Below are 24643 nucleotides of genomic sequence, written 5' to 3' on the forward strand. Positions count from 1 at the left end.
AGTTGTTTCCAAACTGAAAGTTCCATATACATATTAAATCACAAGTTTGGACCAAAACACTCCATAAAAAGGTAGACATGAGTTTTTGAACAATTAATTGATTTAAAGAAAGATACATTTAAGGAGGATGATTCTGTCTGGATGAATTTAAAGGTCTAGACAAGACAGTCAGCTAGGAAGGTGGTGAAGTAATTTAGGTAAAATAATCTATATTGTGAAAGGTAAAAAAAGAGAAGAGGGGAAAATGAAAACAGAGAAAATGAAATATCTTGAGGAATTTTAAAGAGGGAAAATGTGTCCATGTGCAATTGGACCAAGATTCTGACACAATACAGCAATTCTGCATTTCTTACAGCAAATTATTTGAGATTCATAAATGCAGTTTCTATGTCTGATTCCTTTTTTTCCTATTCCACTGTGGGACCAGATTGCAGTTTCTAGACTTCCTATCCATTTCCCTGTTATCCCAGGGAAAAAAAATTTGTCCTGGAGCTCCCATTGGAATTGCTTCTTAAGGAAAGTTCCAGATGTGTTTCAGTTCACTGCTAAATCTCTAGCTATTATCTCTTCACAAATTGCTTTGTAATACTGGAAAAATCTTGATCTCCAGGTTCTATTATCATGATGACTGAATGCCTTTGCACATCAATATTTCGGAAATGTCCCAGCCATACTTCACTTTATTCCTTATTCCTCATGCCTCTCCTATTCAACTTGGTACCCTGAATGGACTCTTTGGGAAAGCCTCCCTGCTCCTCTCCCATTTATAATTCTGAAATCATGAACCAAGATCAAATCAACTATGCCATTAATTCTTTTTTTGAATAATATTTTATTTTTCCCAATTACATATAAAGACAATTTTTAATATTCATTTTTAAAATGTATTGAAGGCAATGGGATTAAGTGACCTGCCCAAAGTAACACAGCTAGGCAACTATTAAGTGCCTGAGTCCAAATTTGAACTCAGGTCCTCCTGATTTCAGGTCTGGTGCTCTATCTACTGTACCACCTAGCTTCCCCTTAACATTCATTTTTATAAAATTTTGAATCCCAAATATTTCTCTCTCCTTCCTTTTCCCTCCTCCCTAAGACAATAAGCAATTTGATAAGGGTTATATATGTTTTGCCATTATTTCTTGGTGGGCTGTGTCAATCTACTCCCCTTATAGTATTACCAGTCCTATAATATTCTGGAATCCTTTCTGGCCTGAATTTTATTTTATATATTATCTCCTCTACTAGAATATAAACTCCAAGTCAAGGATTCTATTTACTTATGTATTTGTATCTCTAGGGATTAGCATACTGATTGACACATAATTTCTTTTTTCATTCATATAGTTTCTGATTCAAATAAAAATATTTGCTTGATTATAAAAATCACCTCAAGGGAAGATTATCTTATAAACTCCTCAATTTGCAACATGGGAAATTAAGCAAATCCTACAGATAAATCACTTTCAAATGGAGATATTTTGTCCACACTTATCCTAGTCAAATGATAGTTTAGATGACATCTCAGCCTTTCACCAAATGAAACTTATGTAGAAATCTAGGAACTGTTCTCTATCTTCTGCTAAAAACTAAAGAAGCAACATCAGCACAACTGTCAATATGTTTCCAAAATAAGGAGAAAAAAAACACTTCTGAACTGAGTTAAGCTAAAAATAGAATGCTAACTTGGTAACTCTGTCATAAATGAAAGGCAAACAAGTCACCTTTCTTTTTCCAATACATAAGTCATTTACTTGCTTGTTGGTAAATGGAAAAAAATCAGCAAACCTTCTATCCTTTTCAAGTATGATACTAGGAATTAGAGCTTATTTATTTTCAAATGTGCACTGCTTTGGGCTTGATTTAATACTTTTTTTCCTCTTCCCCCTTCAAAGTTAGTTTGTTTAACAAAAGACCCTTTCCATTTTTTTTCTCTTTTCCTCTTTGAGGATTTGAAATGATAGGTATTGAGCACTCCTACAAACATTGCTGGATGCATATTATCCTTCTTAATGTGCACTTCTCTGTTACCCTGTTAAACTTGAAATCACTCCTCCAATGTGGTGAGTGTAAAGACTTTAATCATTCACATTTACCAAGCCTTTTCTTCAGATAGTCTAAGTGAAACTTATAATCATAATAAATAATCCTACATTAATCATTTTTAGGTAGGAAAGTGCTAAGCATTGTAACTACCTCTCATTTTAAATATGCATATATATAATTTGTTTATATACATGTATATGAATATGTGTATAAATATAATTATATGTGTATATATGTATATATTTATGTATTATATACACATATGTACATAGGTATATATGTGTGTATATATATGTATATATATACATATATATATGTATATATATACATACATACATATAGGCCAGAGAAAGAGAGATATTAAGAAATAGATTTTTCCTGTTGTTTGCTAGACCTGCAATTTCACTGGCATAAAATGTCCTGTATTTTGCAGGTCTAGCAAATGAGGAAAACTCCCTCTACATTCCACCAATGTAGATTGGCAAATACACTGAAAATTAGGAGTTTTCCAGGAGTCCAAAAGAGATCTTGATTTTCCAAGGGCAGCTCTCCATCCACTGACTTGCTGCTTCTTGGAATATGGCAGGTCTTCAAGTAGCAGACCCACCTTGCCCTTTTGAGATGCAGTCTTGCTCCATCAGACTTTGTGTCTGAGTCAAAATCTCCCCATTAACTTATTCACTCCTATTGGGATCGATCCTATAGAAACTGCTAAAAGTATCAGTTACTTTATTTTCCAACTAATAGAAGTCTAACTCGGCTCATTTCAACCCCTGGTTTCTGTTGTGCCCAAGAATATTGTGTAGATTTTGCATCCCAAATCTCAGGTATAGTTTGGTAGAGCGTGCCAGATCCCTAAGGAAAGTGCCCTCTGAAAAGATTTGACTTGAGCCAATGCCCAATCATTACCAATTTAAGGCAGAAAGGAATTTAACCAAGTTAGACATCCTGTAATAGCTCTTTTGACTGGGGCCATTAGAACCATTTTGGTGCACTTCAGAATAAACTAATGACTGAAAGCAGAATTCACTTGGAAACAAGCTGGCTGATTTTGTACTCCCACTCCCATTTAAAAACCCATTTGGAATTTGTCTTTTTTGACATTTTTTGTATTAATCTATTCAAATTAGTGAATTATAGGTGTTAAAAGGAGATGAACTCCCTTCCCTCCCCCCTGCCAACTTGCTAGGTCTATTTAAGCATCTTTCTGCTTTTTCTGAATTCAAGAACTTTGGGAGTAGGATCACTGATATTAGAATCCCCAATATTCCCTGAATTCTGAACTATGTCCAGAAGCCCTAACCTTGCCATCATTCAACCAGTCTATCTCCATTGAGTGCTTACTATTGAATCAAGAGCCATTTATTTAGTAATTTATGTGTACAGTCTTGTTATAGGAGTTAAGGAGCATATAAAGATAATTAATCTGTGGTTCCTACCTTTAGGGAGCATCCAATTTAACAAAGGAGATGGTACAATATATATAAATATGACATATTATGCATTAGAGGGGGTAGGGTTTGCATTGTAGAGTTGTAATTTCATTGGCCTAACCAATTCTTACAGGGAAAATCCTTCCAAAATACAAATGAGCAAATACCATAAATTAAGAGAATTCCTTTGGGAAACTGGAGGGATCAAATGACTTGATTTGACCACATAGTGAGTAAAGATCAGAGAAAGAACTTGGACAGTTTTTGACTCTAAGGACAGTTATTTATTACTTACTATGCCATACTACTTCTATACTATACTGAATTGTACTGAAATACCATAACATAGCATGCCATGCTGTAACATACCATATCATACCATTTCATGCCATAATATAAGAGTGTAAGTGCATAGAAGAGGGAGGAAAATGAATTCAGAAGGAGGAAAGATGATCTCAGCATTAAGGTGTATGCAGAAAAGGGATACTAGTCCTTGATCTCAAGGAATTTATAATTGAATTGTGTAAATAAGATGAATTGGGAGGCAGTATGACATAGTGGAATAAGCATTGGCAGAAAAACCAGGGTTCAAATTCTGCCTTTAATAATTACCCCAGTGATCTTGGGAAAGTCACAAATTCCCTGAGTTTCTGTTTCCTCATCTGTAAAACAAACATATTATAGAAGAGAGTCTTCTGAGTTCTCATCAGGTACTAGTCCTACAATCCTATAATTTCCAATGTATTCAAGGTCTTAGAGAAGGGTGAGGTAGAGCTCAAGTACTGATGGATCAGTCTCTCCCCTTTCCTCTCCCATCAGATAGGATGATCTTCTCTTTACTTTGTATTTAAAATAAGAAAACTGAAGTTCAGAGTTTAAGTGATTTTCTCCCAGTCAAAATGTTAGCCAGTAAGTAGCTCAGTATGAAGGACAAGGTTTCTGACATGAATAAAAGAATCAGTAAACCCTAATATAAACAGAGTTGGACTGTTAGTGAAATTTTAGATAGCATTTAGACAAAGTAAAATTAATAGAGAGTTCATTGAAGACTAGGGAGATCAAGAATAGCCTCATTTGAGGAGGTGGGAGCTATGGTAGAAGTTGGTATTAGCCAGGAGAACTCCCAATTTTGTACTACATGTTAAAGCATATTCCCATGAATGTGCAATGATCTATAATATTATGGAGCCACATGAAGGAGGACATAGTCTGTGAGCTAGTTCTGTAGCAGTGGAGATGTATTTGTACTAAGGCACATTCTTTTACCTTTTTCCTCTTGTGAGTGATAGTACACGTATAAGAAATGACTTTCAAGATCAAGAGTGAAGTGTAGAACCAAGGAACAGAATTAGCCTGAATGCATGAAGGAGGGATCTATGATTGAGGCTATGACCTTGATCTCCATATCACAGTGGTTTGAATTGGCTAGACTATCCAATGTCAGATAATACTTGTAACCAGAAGTAGGACAATGACCTGGCTACATATTTGATAAGGTTGCAGTGGTGAGTAGATTTTATGCTTTGGTTCCTGTTATATCCATGGAAGGAGTTTAATTTAACTGTAGGTGAATAAAATTCGCCAATGGGAAGGGAATCCAGTTACTTTCTGATAAATAGTTAAGCAGTGTTAAGAACATATTAAGCACCCCTATATAAATCCAATATTGGATGCATAGAAGATACAAGGGAAATATAATAGAATCAAGCATATAGTTTCCTCAGTCAATAGAGTTTCCAGTTCTTGAGTCAGAAAGACTCTTCTTCCTGATTTCAAATATTGGATGCATAGAAGTTACAGGGGAAATTGGGAAGATAGTTTGCTTAGTCAATAGAGTGCCAGTCCTGGAGTTAGGAAGACTCATCTTCCTAAGTCCTCAGACTTAAACTCTGTGAAAAACTATTAAACCTGTTTGCCTCTGTTTCTTCATCTGTAAAAATGAACTGAAGAAGGAAATGGCAAATTGCTTTGGTATCTTTGCCAAAAAACCCCAATAAGGTCATCAAGAGTCAAATACAACTGAAAAATAACTGACAACAACAAAAAAAAAGACACAATCTCCCAATTCCCAAATTGAAAGTGTTACTTCTTGGCAAGACAAATAAGATCTATACAAAAATGTTAATAACAACTCAAAACATTCTCTGATTGTGCATATGATTAGAGATTAAACTATCTGAATGAACGCTTTCTAAAAGGAACACATTTTAATCATTTTTCAATACTCAGGACCATTAGGTTATAGACTTTTAAAAAATAATTTTGGTTCAGTGCTATAATTTTATCAGTCCAGAGATCATTTATACTGGCTACTTACAGTGTTGTTTCCTGGGGACAGTGAGGAGTTAAGAGACTTACTGTGGGGTCATAGTCAATATATGTCATGGGCCAAACTTGAATGCAGACCTTCCTGACTCTAACGTCAACTGTCTGTCCACCATATTATACTGATCATACTAAGCAGAAAAAAACTGATTTTCCAAAAAAGGGGAAGGGGGAAAAATTCAAGTAAGGTTCTATAAAGAGTTTTGAAAATTTATAAATCCTTAGCAAGACAGGCAAATACCAGATTTCTTCCTTTTGAATTACTTAACTCTAACAGCATGATATGGCCAGATCATGAATTTTCAATGCATGTAATTGGCAAGCACTTATATTTCCAACTCTAAGCCACCTATGGCCCCCCAAGCCCATTTTTCAAGAATACCACATTCTTGCTAAATATTCCATGTGCTTCATTATGCGTTTAAAAAGTCACCCTGAAGCTAATAATGATAGCCACTGAAAACATGTTCCTTTTGAGCCAGTTCTATAATACTGGCTGTTAATGAACCTTGTAAAAATACATCAAGAAAGAGCACTTCCAAGAATTCAAAACTTAAACAGAGTAGAGATATAGATGGGAAAAAAGTCGTAGAGAAGCCAAGAAGCTAATTTGACTTATGCCGCAATGTTTCCACAAAGGATTCAGCCAACAGGCCTAAGCTACTTCTCCACACATCTTTCTCCAAAAAATGTTCACATTAGCCATGAAATGGACTGACTATTTTGCTTCAAAAGCCAAAATCGATAAAAGGATGTGTGACTGTGAATAGAAGCACTGGACTTGGACTTAGCAGGAATGGAGCTCATATCCTGCCTTTGACATTACTTAACTGTGTGTAACTTTGGGAAATCACATAATCTCCCTGAAACTGTTTCTCTGTTAGTAAAACAGAGATAATAATGTCTGCTGTATCTATCAAAGAAGTTAATTGAGAAATACAAATGAGACACCTTTAAAGTACTTTGTAAATTTTAAGGGCCTAAATAATTTCTAGGTATTTTTCTTGCTATTGCTATAACAATTATAATAATAGTTACAATAAAAAACAATAGAAAATAATAATTATTAATAGAGAATAAATAATGAATAAATGTGACCTCAAAACTAAGAGAACCTAGGTTTAAGTCCTGTCTCTGATACTTTGGTTGTATGATCCTTAGCAAGTTGTTTAAACTCTCAGTGTCTAAGCAACTTTCTAAGGTTATAAATTGGAGACATGGTTCCAATTTCCATCAGTCAAGGGCATTTCCTTACCTGACCCTTTCCATACCATATGAACTCCACTCTAGCTATCATTCCTACATCCCTCCAGAACCTTGGTTTCTGCCCTTGGATGCTGGGCTTTACTAAATGAGTTTTTGCTTTATCCTGTCTAGAACTAGGTCTTCATGTCACTTCCTCCCCTATCCCTTTTTCTAGCTCCCATTTTTGAGTTGTATTTCCATATTAGATTGTAGGCTCCTACACTAAAGATTTTGGGGGTGATATCTGTAGCTTGTTGAGCTGGGTTATTTCACTCTCAATGGAAAGTTCTTCACTTTGTATTTTCTGGTAAATACTTTCTTATGTGAATCTCTGATTTCTGTTTTTCTATTGATTTGAATAAATTGGTTTCTTTGCTAAACAAATGAATAAATGAGTTAATAAATAACACCAAGTTCCTATTTGCATTCTCAGTGTCTAATTAGTGCTTGGCACATTATAATCATCTAATAAATTAGTTTATTTGTCTGTTTCTGTCTGTCTCTGTCTCTGTCTGTCTGTCTGTCTCTCTCTCTCTCTCTTTCTCTCTCTCTCTCTCTTGCTCTCTCTCTCTCTCTCTCTTGCTCTCTCTCTCTCTCTCTCTCTCTCTCTCTCTCTCTCTCTCTCTCTCTCTCCATCTATCTATCATCAACATCAGCATCATCTATTATCTCTATATATCAATGGAGTCCCAGATTCTTGCTGTCATGGGTAAAGATAGTATTTCCTTAAAGTCAGCTCCAATTGATTGATAGGAAAAGAACCACATATATGAAGTTTTCTATGCTTTAGTATCAATTAAGATAAGCATCCTGTTTCAGAGGAAAGAAAACTAATCCAGACATCAAGAGATCTGGATTTTAGCTCCAGATTTGCCACTGAGTTTCCTTAGATGAAGGACATCTTTGGGCATTATCCACTCATTGAAAAAGAGAGGGTTGGATTAGTCAGTCTCCAAGTTATCACACTCAGATCTAATTATGATTCTGTGAAATACTTGCTCCCAAGCAATGTAGGGGCTACAGAGATATTCAAAATATATTTGGTGAAATAAGATTTACCATGCCTGAGGAATGACTTGGATCAATGTTTTAATTTGACATTCCTTTCAGGGTCAGAAACCTTGAAATTATAGGGAGGAAGGATGGGGTAAATCTATTCATATGTGGGAAGAGGAGTCAGTGTAAGACAAGATGAATTTTACAGATCTAAAAGATTCAAGATGTCATGCCAACTTTTTGAGAAGTAGATGGAGTATGGACCTATATATCTAAGCTATTTTACTAAAAAAATTAGGCAGAAGGGTTTGTTAACTATCTGGGGAAAAAAGAAAATACTTTAAATAGCTTTTCAGTGAAGTGATTTTGTTATATTTTGTGACTTTTAAAATATATATGTATATATATATTGAATGACTTATGGGACCTGATGCTGAGCAAAGGGAGCAAAATCAAGAGAACAATGTACACATCAACAGCAATTGTGAGATGAACAACCTTGCTGGAAGCAGCTCCTCTCAGCAGTCTGTTGATCTAGAACTGGCTATGGACTATATTATCCCCATCCAGAGGAAAAACAAAACAAAACAAAACAAAACTCACAAAAAATAATCCTTCAGAATCTGATGAACACTTTATAAAGATTATCTCTTATGTATCTCTTTCCCTTAATCCTAATTCCTAATGCTGAAAATTACTAATCTGTAAAGATGTTTATCAAAATATGTATTATGATGCTAACCTGATTGTTCTCTGCTGAGGGAAGGGGGGTGGGAAGGGAAGGTGGAAAAAACATTTTTATTTAAAAATATGCATGTGCATATCGATGAAAATAAATAAATTTTTAAAATATATTGAGTTCAAATTATCATCACAAGATAAGTCATATATAAATGGGTAGAGTCCCCATGTAATAGTAAAAAGGGATATGTATTTATTTAGACCTACTCAGAAACTTTGAAATGGAGATAAAATGAAAGACTGAATTTTAGAGGTCAGTTGTGAAAAGGTTGCTGTTTACATGATAAAGCCATTTGTGTAATTAAAGAAAATTAATTTTGTTCATATAAATTTTATAAACACCACAGATTGGCTTTTGATTAATTAAACTTTAATTTCATGGAGAAAAAAACTAGACTACATAAGCTTTTTATCAGAAGTGTTTATTAAATCCTCCCCCTCATAAAGAGTAAGGGAGAACAAAAATAATAGTTTTTAGGAACCATCTGGAGAAATAAAAAATTGGGGGAGGTATACAAGGATAGAAATTATAGGTAATTACTTAAGAAATAAAGCAATACTTTGAGGTTAAGCTTCCTTCTCTTTTCACAGAGCCACCCTTTAATTAAATGCAAATAATCAGAAATGGCAACTAGTAGATGAGCATAATTTCCTCATTAAATAGTATCTCTCATTTATAAAGAAAAACAGTAAGTAAGTTCTGCTAGGAGTGAAGTTGGCAAAGTACCAAATGTCAGTCTCTAAACCTTTTGGTGGCACGGTTGTTTTCATAATTTGCTCTCATTTGCATCCCTCTTCTGAAATACTTTCTGTGATTATGTCATCTCAGAGGCCAGCAAAAAAGGTTAGATATCACACAACTACAACAGTTTCCAGTGCATTTTGACACATAAAGATTAAAAGTAAAATACAAATTATATATATTTATATAAACTATATAAATAAATATATGTAAAGATCATCAAATATATACTATATATATTATCAAATATATCAAATAAAAATAAAACTCTTTCTGGATAGTGTTGTTTAAGCCATTTAAAAACTTATCATAGAATTGTAGTTGAGAGCTGGAGGATCTCACAGATCAATAAGTGCCCTTTTCATATGAGGAAAAGAAGATCCAGTTAAGTGACTTGTATAAAGTTACATAAGTAGTAAGAGTCAAAAATGGGATTTTAACTTAGATAATGTAGCTCCTGATCCAAGGCTTTTCCATTATACTACAGTGACCTTTTTTCCTTTGTTTTTCTTTAATAGTTGCAAATTTTGTGATTTCATTAATCTGGGTATTGTTTTCACTGACATAGATAACAATCTCCTCCATGCCTTAGTTAGGCAAACTCATTGAGCTATTGAGGCGAAACATTCATCACCTTGACTGAACACGGGGATAAGATTCTACAAACTTTGGATGATGGACACACAATTGGTCACCAGGATATCTTTGAAGCCTTTCCAACTTAGTCGGACCTACCAAAGTTTGACCTCTACTATATAATAAAGTCATTAGAGCTGGACTGTACTGCAAGCTAATATAATCTATCTATCTATCTATCTATCTATCTATCTATCTATCTATCTATCTATCTATCTATCTATCTATCATCTATCTATAATCTATCTATCATCTATTTTCTTTCTTTCTTTTTCTTTTTTCTTCCCTACTTCCTTCCTTCCTTCCTTCCTTCCTTCCTTCCTTCCTTCCTTCCTTCCTTCCTTCCTTCCTTCCTTCCTCTCTCTCAGTCTCTCTCTCTCTCTCTCCTCTCTCCCTCCCCTCCTTCCTTCCTTCTTTCTCTCTCTCTCTCTCTCTCTCTCTCTCTCTCTCTCTCTCTCTCTCTCCCTATCTATCTACCTATCTATCTTTCCATCTATCACTTGGTCTGTTTATCTATCTGTCTGTCTAATTGCCTGTCTGTCTTCATATCCGTCTCTCTATCTCTCCATCTATTTCTTAAAGTTTATCTCTGGTTTTGGCCACCAAGGAAAATCTATTTTTAGCAATTAGTTAATCCTCCATTCACTTTTCAGCAATGTAATTTCAGTCAAAAACAATGAGCAAAATATTTTACTTTTTCTTAGAAAATATCATTAAAATTGTTATATTCATTAAAACCATATGAGTTTTCAGAGCTCCATGAGGCAATTCCTTTAATGTAAGCTCCTCAGCTCCCTGCTGACCTAGGCCTCTGTGAGTTTCTGTCAGAATTCAAGTGACAAAAGATCAACATTCTCCCAACCCCCTTAATATGCCAACCCCCACTCATTATCATACCCACCCACCAGAATCCTCCAAAAGCATATGATGGCACTATGGTTCCCGCACAAATAAAAATGAATTTGGGTAATTAAAGCGACCAGCTGGCCAGTGTCAGGAGAAAGGGTTTGCTTCAATGTAATTAAGCCTCTGTGAGTCATGATGCCGATTAACCTCTCAAAGCACAATAAGTGATTCTCCCAATACAGGAAAAAATCAATAAGGGTCATTATAAAACAGAGAGAGAATAAGAAATAATAAGACTTCTTTACAGACTGTGTTAGAAGTACAGCAGCAAGTTGGAATGAGATGGATTTATTGCAATATCTCAGAGTTAAGAAGGCCTTTTCAAGATCTGTAATTGAAAGAATTTATATTTTCACTACATCTTCTTAATCCAGATGTCATTTTCATAACTCCATTTTCTTTGTGGTGACATTTCAAAACCCTTTCATGTGTCATTTTAGAATGATAAAAGTGCTAAGAAAGACCACAAAAACTCCTGAAGATAGTATTTGCAAAGTTTCTAGAGAATACACCTCAGAGTGAGCAAAGATTTTTCCAGGCTTGTATTAAAAGTCAAAGACATCAGCTTTTTGCGCTGGGAAAAATAAAGCCTATTTCTCAGGCTATGAACTAGGGAATTTTAGCATTTATATTTGGATAAACAGTATGGAACCTTTTTTTATTTTTGAGGACTCTAATTCAACTGCTAAGGGAGGCAATATTGGCTCCATTAGTGGTGATCCTAGGGTTATGTTCTTGACCTTCTTCCTCATTTCTCTGCCATTTCTCTGCTTTTTCCTCCTGTCTTTCTATTCAGAATGGATCCTTTTTCCAAAGCTCTTCATTTTTCTCCATTTTATGTCTACACCCTCTCTCAACTTTCCCCTCTTTGTTTTAAATTGCCAAATTCTCTCTTCTTCTTAACAACCACATTCTGCTCCTTACTCATTATGTTGTCCTTTTAAGGATGGAGCAAAGAGGCAGATTCCAGTAATAGTACAGCAGTGGGTGAAGTCAAATAAGTACTATTTCCCTTGTCTTACTAGGCCATCATTTCTTACAAAGCAAGAATGCTCCTACTGAAGACCGACAATTTTCAAGGTGTTCTTCCAAATGGCAATGTGTGGACAATGTTTATTTCAGTTCTTAAAAATGAATTTCTTGAACTAGTGGCATAAGGGTAGTTTGGAGGCAGTGATCAAAATGTAAGAGCAGATGCCAGTCTCCTTATGCTTCATTCATATTTCATGGTTCACATCTAATGTTTCTCCACTGAAACTCTTAAGACAAAAGACTGAGAAAGTTTCTATTGGGAAGGAGGAAGCTATGAATTTTATCTTCAAATTATTTTTCTGATATTGGTTATGTGCAATTTAAACCACCCAAATCCAACAACTACATAAACAGAAAATCTGTCTAGTGATGTTCCTTCTACATGTCTGAACCGTATACATGTTTGTGAAATTCTCCCATGTATATAGTTGACATCCCCAATAGGTAGATAGTATGAGTATTTTAATCCCCATTTTACACATGTAGAAACTGAGGTCCAGAAAGACTTAAATGACTTGCTCAGGAGGTCACTCAGTTAACAAATGTCCATTCAAGGACTTGAGTCATGGTCTCCTGATTTCAGGTTCAATGTCATAAAGGCTGTGATCTCTTATTAAGCTGGCAGTAGGGGATAGGTTGAATTTCTCAGTCACAAGCTAACTATATTCTACTTGGCTTCTTTCCTGCTGTTATAGAGGGGTTATTTGTCAAGGGACATGATTAGCCCAGAGCAAGTCCAATTCTGTGCAACAAAAAAAAGCTGTTCAATCTCTTTTGACAAAGCCTGGAAAACACCCAGGGTCCTAGCTGTTCATTCCTGCCTTTCTCTACACTTTCCACTTAGTAAAAGCTAGTTAATACATAAGCTGCCTAATGCAACAACAGCATATTGACAAAGGTTTCAGTCATAGTAGTCTCTTCAGCAAAAAACAAACAAACAGAAAAACACTTAGTCTTTGCCTGAGGAGGCAAATGCTTTTCCCTAGGCTAGAGGCCACAGAATGCAGTTAAAAGACAGTTGAATTTATGGTCAAGAGAAACATGTCTTCAAATCTTCCATTCCTGCCTCTGGTGTTCATCAGCTATATGAAAATTGGTTAAATCACCTAAATTCCCTAGGAATCAGTTTTCTCATCTGTAAAATGAGGATAATAAAACCTATAGCATCTACCTTGTCAGGTTGAAAGGTTCAAGTGCTATAAATTTTATTGATCATTATTCAAATATTCAAATGTTAATAAAAATACTAATTTATAAGGACAAGTAGTTGGAGAATTTATGTTGTTGTGTATAGTGAAGGTCTTAACAGTATCCCATATGCAAACAGACACTAATTTTATAACACATATGTCAAACATGCAGATATCATTAATCCATCTTTATTTTCCCAAAATAGAAAAATAAAAGTATTTGCTCAAAATTGCACAAAAAGGGCCATGGCAAGGGCCAACCTGGAAACTTTGAAGCAGCAATTATTAGACAGTTTTGCTCATAGCAATCTTATGATTCTTTGCCATAATGGTACAATATAATATCAAATGGAAGTTCTATAGAATTTGTTAACCCCTAGAAGAAAATCCTAGCATATCCTTTGAGACCTCTGCTGTACAGAATCACAGAATTTTGGAGCTGATAGGCCAACTTGTTGCTGGGTAAGAAGATCCTTTCTACTAGAAATAGTAAGTGGTATCTAGCATTGGTTTGAAGATACCTAATAAATTGGGACCCATCATTTCTTGAGCTAACACATTCTACTCTGAAATAACTCTGTTGGAAATATTTTTCTGGAATAAAGTATATTTTCCGTTTTGGCAAATTTTTCTCATTACTCCTAATGCTTCCCTTTGGGGTCAGGTATTTCTTAAATTGTTCTGGGTCATGGAGAAGCTTCTGAACATATGTTTAAATGCATCAACTGAAATAAATAGAATTTTAAAGGAAATGAGGAATACTGAAACTAAAAAAATATATTTTTCCTATCCAGGCTCCTGGATCCCTTGATCCAGATCACAGACCCACAGACACATTGACCCAATAAACTCTAATGTCTTCCTTTTGCCACCAGAACCAAATATAAACATCTTCTATTGACTCAACCTCTTCATACTTTCCAGTCTTCTTGCATGCTACTCCCCTCATTACATAGTACAATTTAGCCACTCTGGTCCACATTACACTCCATCTCCACATCTTTGAATTGTTAGTCAACCATTTCTGAAATGTATTCTATCCTCATCTCCAAATCTGGAAATCTCTGATTTACCCTTTGTTCAAGTGCTCTCTTCTAAGTGAAACCTTTCTGGATCCTCTTTCTCTCAGTTTATACTTTTCTAAAATTACCTTTTATTCATTTTGTATATATTATGTTTATATTTGTATAGTTTCAAGCTATCTCTGCCATTAGAAAGTAAGTGACTGGAGGAGTCAGGACAGTTTCATTTTTGACTCAGTATTACTAGTACTTGGCACATAGGGTTTGGCATAATAAATGTATATTGGATTATGAGACCAAAATTGCCTTTATAGATGTACAGGGTTTGGCAATCCACTGCCCATGGACCCATTCAATATCTCTGTGTTTCACAATTGTATGTTGCTAATAAATGCTTGTTGGATTGCATATAATTGAAGCAAAGTAGTATGAACTCTGGGATCCAAGAAAATGTATAAAGAGATTTAGGTTGTTTTAAAAAAAGCCAGGGGAGAGGAATGATGTTTCTTCTCTTGTACATAATCAAAGAAGAATTTGGGAGTGGCTCATGATGCTAGAACTGGAATGAAGCTTTATAATCCAACCTTCTCAGTTCACAAGAAAGGCAATTTAAGGCAAGGTGACACTTGCCCACATAATTTAATCTATTCCCTTCATTTTACAGATAAAGTCATTGAGGTCAAAGAGGAACATACCCAAAGTCCCATTGTGATTTTTTTTTAGTTTTTTTTTCAAGGCAAATGGGGTTAAGTGGCTTGCCCAAGGCCACACAGCTAGGTAATTATTAAGTGTCTGAGACTGGATTTGTACCCAGGGACTCCTGACTCCAGGGCTGGTGTGGCCACCTAGCCGCCCCATCATTGTGATTTAATGATGAAAATAGGAATAGAACCAACATTTCAAGATTTCCATTCTATGCAGTATATCATGTCATTCTCAAATGGTTTGAAGCCTTCTCATTTTTTATGTTTTTCCTATAATTCAATCTACATGATTTAAAAGAATAAAACACACCTATCTATAATGTTAAGTAGCTCATATTTATTGTGCCCTGTAATTGTCATCATTAAAGTTAAATATTTATCAGTATGTAGGATCAAGATTTGTAAAAGACCTACAGATTACTGAACATATTTTACAAGTGAGAAATTAAGGCACAGAGAAATGTCATGAATTACCCAAAGCCACATAGGTTAACATTAATCAATCAATGAAAACTGACATTTATATAGCAATTGTGAAATGCTTTATATATATATATATATATATATATATATATATATATATATATATATTCTCTTCTTTGATACAACAACCCTCCTGATGACTACTTTAGACATTGTTTCTCCCATTTAGTAGATGAGGAAACAGAGACTCAAAGAATCACAGTGACTGCTTCATGTTCATCTAGATAGTAACTATTAAAAATGGTATCTGTATCTATTTTTCCAAGTTTAGAACTACTTTCAATAATGTTTTTAATCCTAAATCTCATCTGTGAAATGTTGCTAAGGATATCAAATGCAAAACTTCTTTCATTGATTGTGCTGTCTCAATTCTCTTACCTATATTTGTTTAAATGACCAAATGAAATCAGAGAAGCAGACTTCTGACATCTCTGAACCGTTTCTTCACTGTGGATGGCTCAAGTTATCTGAACATTCCTTGTGTGAGCATTTATGTGTAAGTGTGAAGAAGACCATATTTCCAGAGTGATTTTTCAACATTCATCCTGTATTTTCAATTTGGAATGACTAAGAAAATACCTTAGTTATGGAAACTCTGATAAATGCAAGAATACTTCTTCCCTGAATACAGCAGGCATGTAAGAAAGTCCTGAGTCAAGACCCAACAGAGTCATTTTAGGCTACACAGTTTTAGGAATAACTAACATCTTCCAACAGTTATGTGGTAACTATAAAACTTCCTGTAGACCCCCTTAAAGATAAGAAGCCTTGAAAAAAACATCATATATTCATATTAAAACTTCATTGTAAATTAAAGTTAAAAAAACACTCTAGATGTTTTGAGAAATAAAATAATTTGGTGTGGGATTCCACCCCCCAACTTCATTATAATTTTTATGCTTACTGAAACAACACATTATAGAATCTTTAAAAGATAATGAACTTGAACTGAATAGACAAGTTTTAAGGAAGTAAGATGCAACTGGATTGTAGAAGTTTACAATTCTTTTCTAAGTAAAATCTCTGATCACTCAAGGAGATTCTAGATAAATAATCAACAAGGGAGATGATAGGGTTCATTCTCACTACATTCACAAGGATTTTTAAATGAAAAATGTGATTAAAGCAAATAGTATTATTTCAAGTCATTATTGAGAAAATCCTGTCTATTAGCTAAGATTAATTCTTCTGATTCTAATCTCTTTCTACTCCAAATGGTGCCTTCCTTGTTTCATGTAATTGCAATAATACAGGTAGTTTATACACAAGAGGGAGTGTTTGTATTAAAAATATCTTTTCATAATCAGCACTAAGCACTCATTTCATTTATGCTTGAAATATCGGGAAAAAAGTCTTATATTTCCTTGTAAATTTAAAAAAAGGATAAATTACTATTCATTTATTTCAAAATATTTTAATTTCATTAAGAATAATCATATGTAGCCATGAAAAGTTTAAAATACTTAAGTATGGAAAGTCAAACTAGTGTGTTGGCATGTTGTTCAATAAAGTCAGGTAAATTTAACCCTATCAAACTGGTTACTCTAGTTACTCAGAGTGACAAAAAGAACATTTGAGGCTCTGGGCTTGCCTTTTTTCAAGTCAACTCTTCTGCCTCATTTTTAATTCTCCTTTCTCTGACCTTCAGTGCATCTTTACAGAGTATAAATATTTCATATTTTAGAAAAATAACTCCATAAATTCAAGCCACACACACAGATATAGAAACATATATTCAATCAATCAATAAGTATCTATTAAGCACCTTCTATTCTCTAGGCACTGTGCTAAGTGATGAGGATACAAAGAAAGACAAAAGGCATTCCCTGCTCTCAAAGAGTTTACAGTCTAATAGGGGAGACAACAGGAAAACATTTATGAATGAACAAAATATATGAGAAAATGACAATACTATATATTTCCTACAATTGATGGTAGCAGTTAAGAATAGATTTGTATCATATTACATCATATAATACCATTTATATAAATAACAAACTCTAGTTTGCTTTGAAATCTTTTAGATTGTTTCTATTTTTTTTATATCATCATAGTTATCCTCAGCATCTCTGCCTATCCTCTTTCTAGAACTATTCTAGAGTAAAGAAAAAATATTTATTTTAAAAAGAAAAAAAATCAACACAACTCTTTCATTAAATTAAAAAAGTCCAAAACTATGTGCAAGTTATAGCTCCCTCCTGCATAAGGGATGAGTTGGGTCTGTCCTTTCATATGTCTTCATTTTGATCGTTTGATCTTTATGATGCTTTGAAATCTTAATAAGAATAATGGAAAGTACACTGGGCTAATAGAAGTCAAATCAACAAGCCAGTGAGCATTTATTAAATGGCTACTATGTGTTAGGCAGTGGGCTAACCACCAGGGTTCCTGCTCATTAACTGAAGGATCTTTGATAAATCACTTCTCTTTGGCCTCAGTTTTCTCCTCTGTGAAATGAAGAATGGGCTACATGATCTATAAAGTCTCTTCTAGCTCTAATGGTCTGTGGTTTTGCAAGTATTTAGTTTAGATTATAACCTACCAAATCACAAATAATATAATAGGCATCATTTGTAAGTATTTGGTGCTTGATTGATATTGCATAAGATCAATGCTCCCCTATGTTAAAAAGCATTTAAGGTAGAAGCCAAAGGATTCCAGTGGTCAAATTATGCTAACATATGCTCAGACCATTTACCACTTTTAAACGCTGACTTCATCCAAACTGTCCTTTTTTAGGGATAAGAAAGAGAGTGACTTTAGAAGTCATCTAGTTCAAAACCCTCATTTCATAAATGAGGAAACTGAGACCCAGGAAAGTCAAGTTACTTGCTCAAACTTATGCAATTAATATCCAGCAGAGATTAAATTTATGTGTTCAAGAAGTAATGTATTAAATGTTAAACATAAATCATTTTCATTTAATTTTCTATAGCAGAGAATAAAAGACAGGTTTTGCCTGCATCACAATTGAGGGGATATAAGAGGTCAAAGGGTTCCAAACTAAACTACATTAGCTTGTACCATGTTTTTGTTTTATATAACCATATAGGTCTATTTATATGGACACTTTCAAACAAGTTAGAATCAATTCATTAATTATGAATTAGCACCCATTGTAAATAAGGGCATCTTTTGGCAGACATCTTTGGATATGAATTTTATTCTCTTGGACTAAAGTGGAAATCCAGATTAATAAATCCTTAGCAGTTCTGCCAGTGGCATTTACACCATGTATCAGGCAATTTGGACTCTTCAATCATTTCCACAGTTCTGACTGTGAGAGCATCCCAGTTACACAAAAGAAACTCCCTGACTCTAAATTAGTGATTGGTTTATGAGAGAAAACCTACCTGTACACACTAAAATGCACATACCAGAACCCAACCATATAATCAAATCATCTCACCGATTCCTCCTAAAAATGCAGTTAATGCATAAACTCTTACTTCTAGATCTTCCTCTTCAAGGGAATTTACTATTTGCACGCTTGGATTATAATTCAAAAGGAATATGCTTTACACTGTGATTGATTGAAAAATCAGATGTTAACTGGCAAGACAAGACCATTTTTCCAATACTTGAGCTTTATTTGTTCAAATTTATTGCCATTTTAAAGCACCAATTATGGCTAATAATGGTGTTATTCTCGTCTTGGTAAGTAACTGGTTTGGTAAAGCTTTCAGCATCCTTAACTTTGGCATTCATTTTAGTTAACTACTGGAAATAGCTAATTTCTTATAGATTATTACTTTAATGCCTTATTGCTCCCTGAACACATATACACTGTGAATGAATTATCATCTGATATACATTTATAACCTGCCATTAAACCTTCTGAAGGAAATGCAGGCTTTAAGACATATTGGTAGAGTATTATATCTATTTGATATTAATGAATTACAGAATATTGCAAAAACAATGTCTTTGGCTAAGTCAGAATTCAATTTTCCCAAACTGTCCATACTCTAGGAGTTCAGTTGTTTCAGATTACATGAAGCCTAGGTGTTCTACACACATTATTGATCAACCCAGTATTTTAATACTTGTCACTCTGAACCCGTATAATTGAAAAAAAAAATAATGCACACACGCTTCCCCAAGAGGAAAATATCTGACTTTTTATTCAGAGAAAATTTGGGAAAAAAGAGGTCGATTCTTACCAGACCTTTTTTGAATTGCAATAATAAAAATAAAAAAGTGAGCCATTTAGCTGCTTTAGAAAGTACCATTAACCTTAGTTCATTGAAGCCCTAATGGAACTATACATAAGTGAGAATGGGCAATATTACTGTTACAGCCCCAAAAGGGGCAAATATATGTTCTTACTGGAGTTTCTTATATTATGTTCTTGGTTAGACTCATTCCTTTCTATCCTAAAGAATCTTCATTTTAAATAAAAAAGTGGATATTTTTCCTCTGCTAGCTTATCCATTTACTATGCAAGATGGAAAAAAGATGGGAACACATTCTTAGGGCATAATTATAATGACCCTAACACCTAATAAAACATGGAAATACTTTTTTTCCAATGTAGGCAACTCACCTTGTAGAAATAATACAGTACAACACAAAAGAGAAACACCTATCACCTATTTCGCCTTAACCCTGTCCTCCTGTCACATTTTCCTATATCTCAAGTCTGAGCAAGCTAATGTTCAGCCTGAGCAGTTGCAACTGTCTTTGTGCAAATCACCAGAAACACTTCAAGGAAGGGTATGTGAAAATCCCTGCAAAATGAAACATGAATATCCTATTCTCATTTCAGCCTAAATCATGCAAGAGTAGAGAGAATTGCTCTCCTGGAAGCAAAAGGGACTCTCAATTATCCATAGGAATGGGATACCAGGAGTGCATGGACAATTGAAATTCACATATAATCCCTAAAGGCTCATTTTAGTCAATAGTTTCAACCTTCTTATTCCACCAAACCTTTTGCCTAACTGTTTAAAAGTGGGCCTATTTAATGACTCGAATTTCATTCTCCTATATTTTCCCCCTGCCCACTTAGTAGAAGAGCTAATGAACAGTGAAATGGTTGAAAGGGAAGTAGCAGAAGGGAGGAAGAGAAGATGACAAGTCTGTGAACTGGAAAATATATAAACTAAATAATCAGCCCTTGGTATTAGAAAGTTGACAAAATTAGATTCCTGTTTAATCCACTCTTGCTCTTTGCCCAAAGGTCAAGAAGTGATTAAGTGTTAACTGAGGATGAAATGCCTTTAAAACCAAGTACCAAGTTATCATATATTTTAAATCATAAACCTAATGGACATTAGTTTCCCATAATCCTCCCCATACTTCCATATTATCATCTATCTTCCCCATCCCTCATTCCCCATCACACCTAGAAAAATACATATAGTAGTTTAGAAAACTTGGGTTGTTTTACTTACAATTGTGAAGTTCATGACCTTGAGAATCCAGATGGTCATAGCCAAGTTCACCAGTATTAAAATCATTAGGAGAAGAACAAAGAAATAGAGGCATCTCTTCCGCCAGCCATAAATCCCTACTTTGTATACCTGTGGTCCTTCAGAGCTCTGCATGTTGTTCCTGTTGTGAGTATACTGTTCCTGAGGCATCTGGAATGAACAAGGAGAGAGAGGAGGCATATTAAACTGTGGGATAAACCTACAAGTGAAGGAAGAGTTATGGCTGGCTGCTGTCTTGAAGTTCTTATCCTTTTGGATTCTAAAAAAATCTCAGTTACTTTTAAATTCTACCAATTCTTATGGCTTGGCTTAAAGGCAGTGTTGTTCAGTCAGGTCCAACACTTTATGACCCCAAGGACCAACTGTCCATCAGGTTATCTTGGCAGGCTTAAAGCTATAGTTTTCTTATTCATCAGTCAATTATAGTGCATATGTGTGTATATATTTTTGTGTGTGCATGTGTGTGTGTGTGTGTGTGTGTGTGTGTGTTCAGGTATATGGATGTACTCACAAAGAGATACAGAATAATGTTGTTGTTCAGTTGTCTCAGTCTTGTCCAACTCTGAATAACTACATTTGGTATTTTCTTGACAAAAATACTAGAATTATTTGCCATCTCCTTCTCTAATTCATTTTATAGATGAGGAAAGTGAGTCAAAAAGCATTATGTAACTTGTCCAGGGTCAGAAAACTAGCAAGTGACTGAGGACAGATTTGAACTTAGTAAGATGAGCACAGCATTCTCTTCAAAAAACTGCCTAGTTGTCCCATAATATATAGAGAAGAAAATATAAGTGTGAGTTTCCCTGAGAGAACATTTTCAAGTAAATTGTTTGTTTTTGACTCAAAACTTGCATGGACTCATGCTATCATAGATTCAATACAGGACAGGAAAACATTATACTGATGAGGAAAATATAACTCTGGGGTTTGTTCCATGTTTCTCAGGTAAGAAGTATAAGAGATAGTATTTGAATTGATATATATGCTGACACCTAAGCTACCTACAGTTCCACTATATCATTCCTTTCTTGATCTTTGCTAGAGAAATGCTTAGGTAGTTAACAAAGTCCTGAAGGTAAAATTTCAAATTAGTTGAGTAGAAGGAGTTAAGTTCACCTGATCATTTCGGGGAGGTGATGAGACCTCTCAGAAGTTTTCTTCATTAAAAAATCATAAGGATCTATGATACAGCCTTTCTGGCTACAAAGGCAGCAGGAAGAGAAACATTCTTAGCTTTGTTCATTTTCATACAAACTCCAACTTCAGAGACTCAGGGTTCTGGCTGTGCAACTCTACAGAAAGCTTTACACTAAACAAAAGCCTTCAGTGTCATTGTTCCATTTCATGCACTTCTTTTGTGGGACTTCCTTGAGCAGGTATAAGTACAAAGGCAATAGCATCCATGGGTATTTCACATTAAGAGAAAAAAAAGTCTCTCAGACGTTGAAAGAAAGCAGGTGAGAAAGTTAGAACAACTCTTTTCTTTCTTATATCAAATAAACTCACTGATAGTGTCTAATGCATGATTCTAGTCAAGGAACTGTGTGTTTAATTTACCTTTGTAACAAGGAGGGAAGTGGATGTTAAAGTATAATAGCATTTTCTTCCCTTAACTTTTTTTTATTTTAGTAGATTCCTAGAGGGTACAATTATGAAAGAAGCTTGGAACTCAATGGAGATTTTCTTTGTCCAGGAAAGAAACTGAGGATCAGAGAGTAGAAGAGACTGATCACAATAGTGATAAGTGGCAGAACTGAAACTAAAACCTGAGCCTCCCTTTGCACTTTTTCTCTGATGATTATTAGATCTAATTGAAGTGCTCAGTTCTCTTATGAATAGGTAAAAAAGATGGACATTCAGTGGACACATTTCAAAAGTATGAATGCAATGAAAAGTCATTGCAAGATATGTGTGAGATTAAAGAATATACACCTTTTATAATAAACTTGAGAAGATAATCTGTTATAGGTATATTGCAGTTCTGAAGTCTTCTGACAAAAAATAAAAAAGTAAGATTAGGTAATATCAACTGTTTCATTAGACTTTTCCCTGAAGCACAATAGTTGTACATATGGGAATAAAAGTGCCTAGTAGAATCTTGGTAGAAAAAACAAATTTTACGTACTTCTATAGGCTATTTATTAAACATTTTAAATTTTATATCAAGTAGGCACCTCAAATTTTTCATGTGCAGAACTAGATATTTTATATTTGCTCTCAAACCAACCCCTTTTCCAGGTTCCCACTTCTGTCCATCCTTTTCCTTATTAAGGTTTGCAGTCTTACATTTTGTTTATTTATTTATTCATTTTTTATTTATTTGTTTGTTTGTTTATTTATGATGGCAGTGGCATTAAGTGACCTGCCCAAGATCACACAGCTAGGCAATTATTAAGTATCAGGTCAGATTTGAACTCAGGTACTCCTGACTCCAGTGCCAGTGCTCTATGTACTGTGCCACCTAGTTGCCCCAAGGTTTGCAGTCTTGAAGTTATTCTTGACTGCTCCATTTTCTTCCCTCTTCAGAATGGTCTTTTTATGTCAAAACCACCACCATTATTTTGGTTATGCAGGCTCAACATTCTGTAGTCATTATCACCTCACTCACCCCCATATCACATAGCCAAGTAGCTGACAAGTATTAGCTATCTATTTACATAACACATCCTTTCTCCACCACCCCCCCCATTCACATTAGGTACTGCAATAACCCCCAATTGATCTCCCTAACTTAGGTTTCTTCCTTCTCCAATATATCTTTCCCACAGCTGTAAAAATTAAAATAGTTATAAAAACAGATCTTAACTCTGCTTTTATTACCTCTAAGAGAAAATATGAACTCTTCACTTTGACATTTAAAGCCCTGTATAATCTGGACCCAACATTTCTTTCCTGACTTAGTCTACCTTTCTTCATTGCAAATATATTATGCTTATTCAGTCATATGACATTTATTAAGTGTGTGCTACATGAAGCAAAAGACAGACCCTACTCTCAAGGTGATCAACATTTAAGGGAAGGGAGTCAACATAATAACAGTTATGCATGAACAAGATATGTTCAGGATAAGTTGGAGATATTCATAGATTTAGAGGGAAGTCACCAAGATGAGGGAAGATTGGAAAAGGCCATCTTGTTGAAGATGGAATTTTAAGTAATGAACAGCTACTGACAACTTAAAATAAAATGTGTGTGAGGAATAGCAGGGAAGTGAGTGTCATGGGAGCACTGGTTGCTCTTCAATATGATTGGACAAGTCAGAGAACATCTTTTGTGGCATAACTTTTTTTTTAAGTTTTTTTTTTTGCAAGGCAAATGGGGTTAAGTGGCTGGCCCAAGGCCACACAGCTAGGTAATTATTAAGTGCCTGAGACCGGATTTGAACGGAGGTACTCCTGACTCCAGGGCCGGTGCTTTATCCGCTGTGCCACCTAGCCACCCCTACTGTGCCACCTAGTCGCCTCTACTGCACCACCTAGCCGCCCCGTGGCATAGCTTTTACAACTTTGGGACCTACTCCTTACCACAATAAGGTATTAGATGAGGACTTTAATGGAATTACCTTTGTATGGTTTTAAATATTATATATATATATATATATATATATATATATATATATATATGTCATTATCACCTCTATAATCTCAAATGGTTCTCACAACTCTCATATGAAATAAGAAAGGTAGAGAATTTGACTTCGTAATTAA

The 24643-nt window shown here is 34.7% G+C and overlaps 1 protein-coding gene across 7 annotated transcripts in view; it reads right to left on the reverse strand.

The window, feature by feature from the left end:
- SGCD (sarcoglycan delta) overlaps positions 1-24643 on the reverse strand; it is a 1459164-nt gene that overhangs the window by 457495 nt on the left and 977026 nt on the right. For all 7 annotated transcript variants that reach the window (XM_074212535.1, XM_074212534.1, XM_074212532.1 and 4 more), the window contains one exon: positions 20895-21083. In XM_074212535.1, coding sequence (XP_074068636.1) covers positions 20895-21083 — 189 coding nt within the window. The remainder of the gene's footprint in view (positions 1-20894; positions 21084-24643) is intronic.

Source organism: Macrotis lagotis, chromosome 1, assembly GCF_037893015.1.
Source record: "Macrotis lagotis isolate mMagLag1 chromosome 1, bilby.v1.9.chrom.fasta, whole genome shotgun sequence".
Lineage (NCBI taxonomy): Eukaryota > Metazoa > Chordata > Mammalia > Peramelemorphia > Peramelidae > Macrotis > Macrotis lagotis.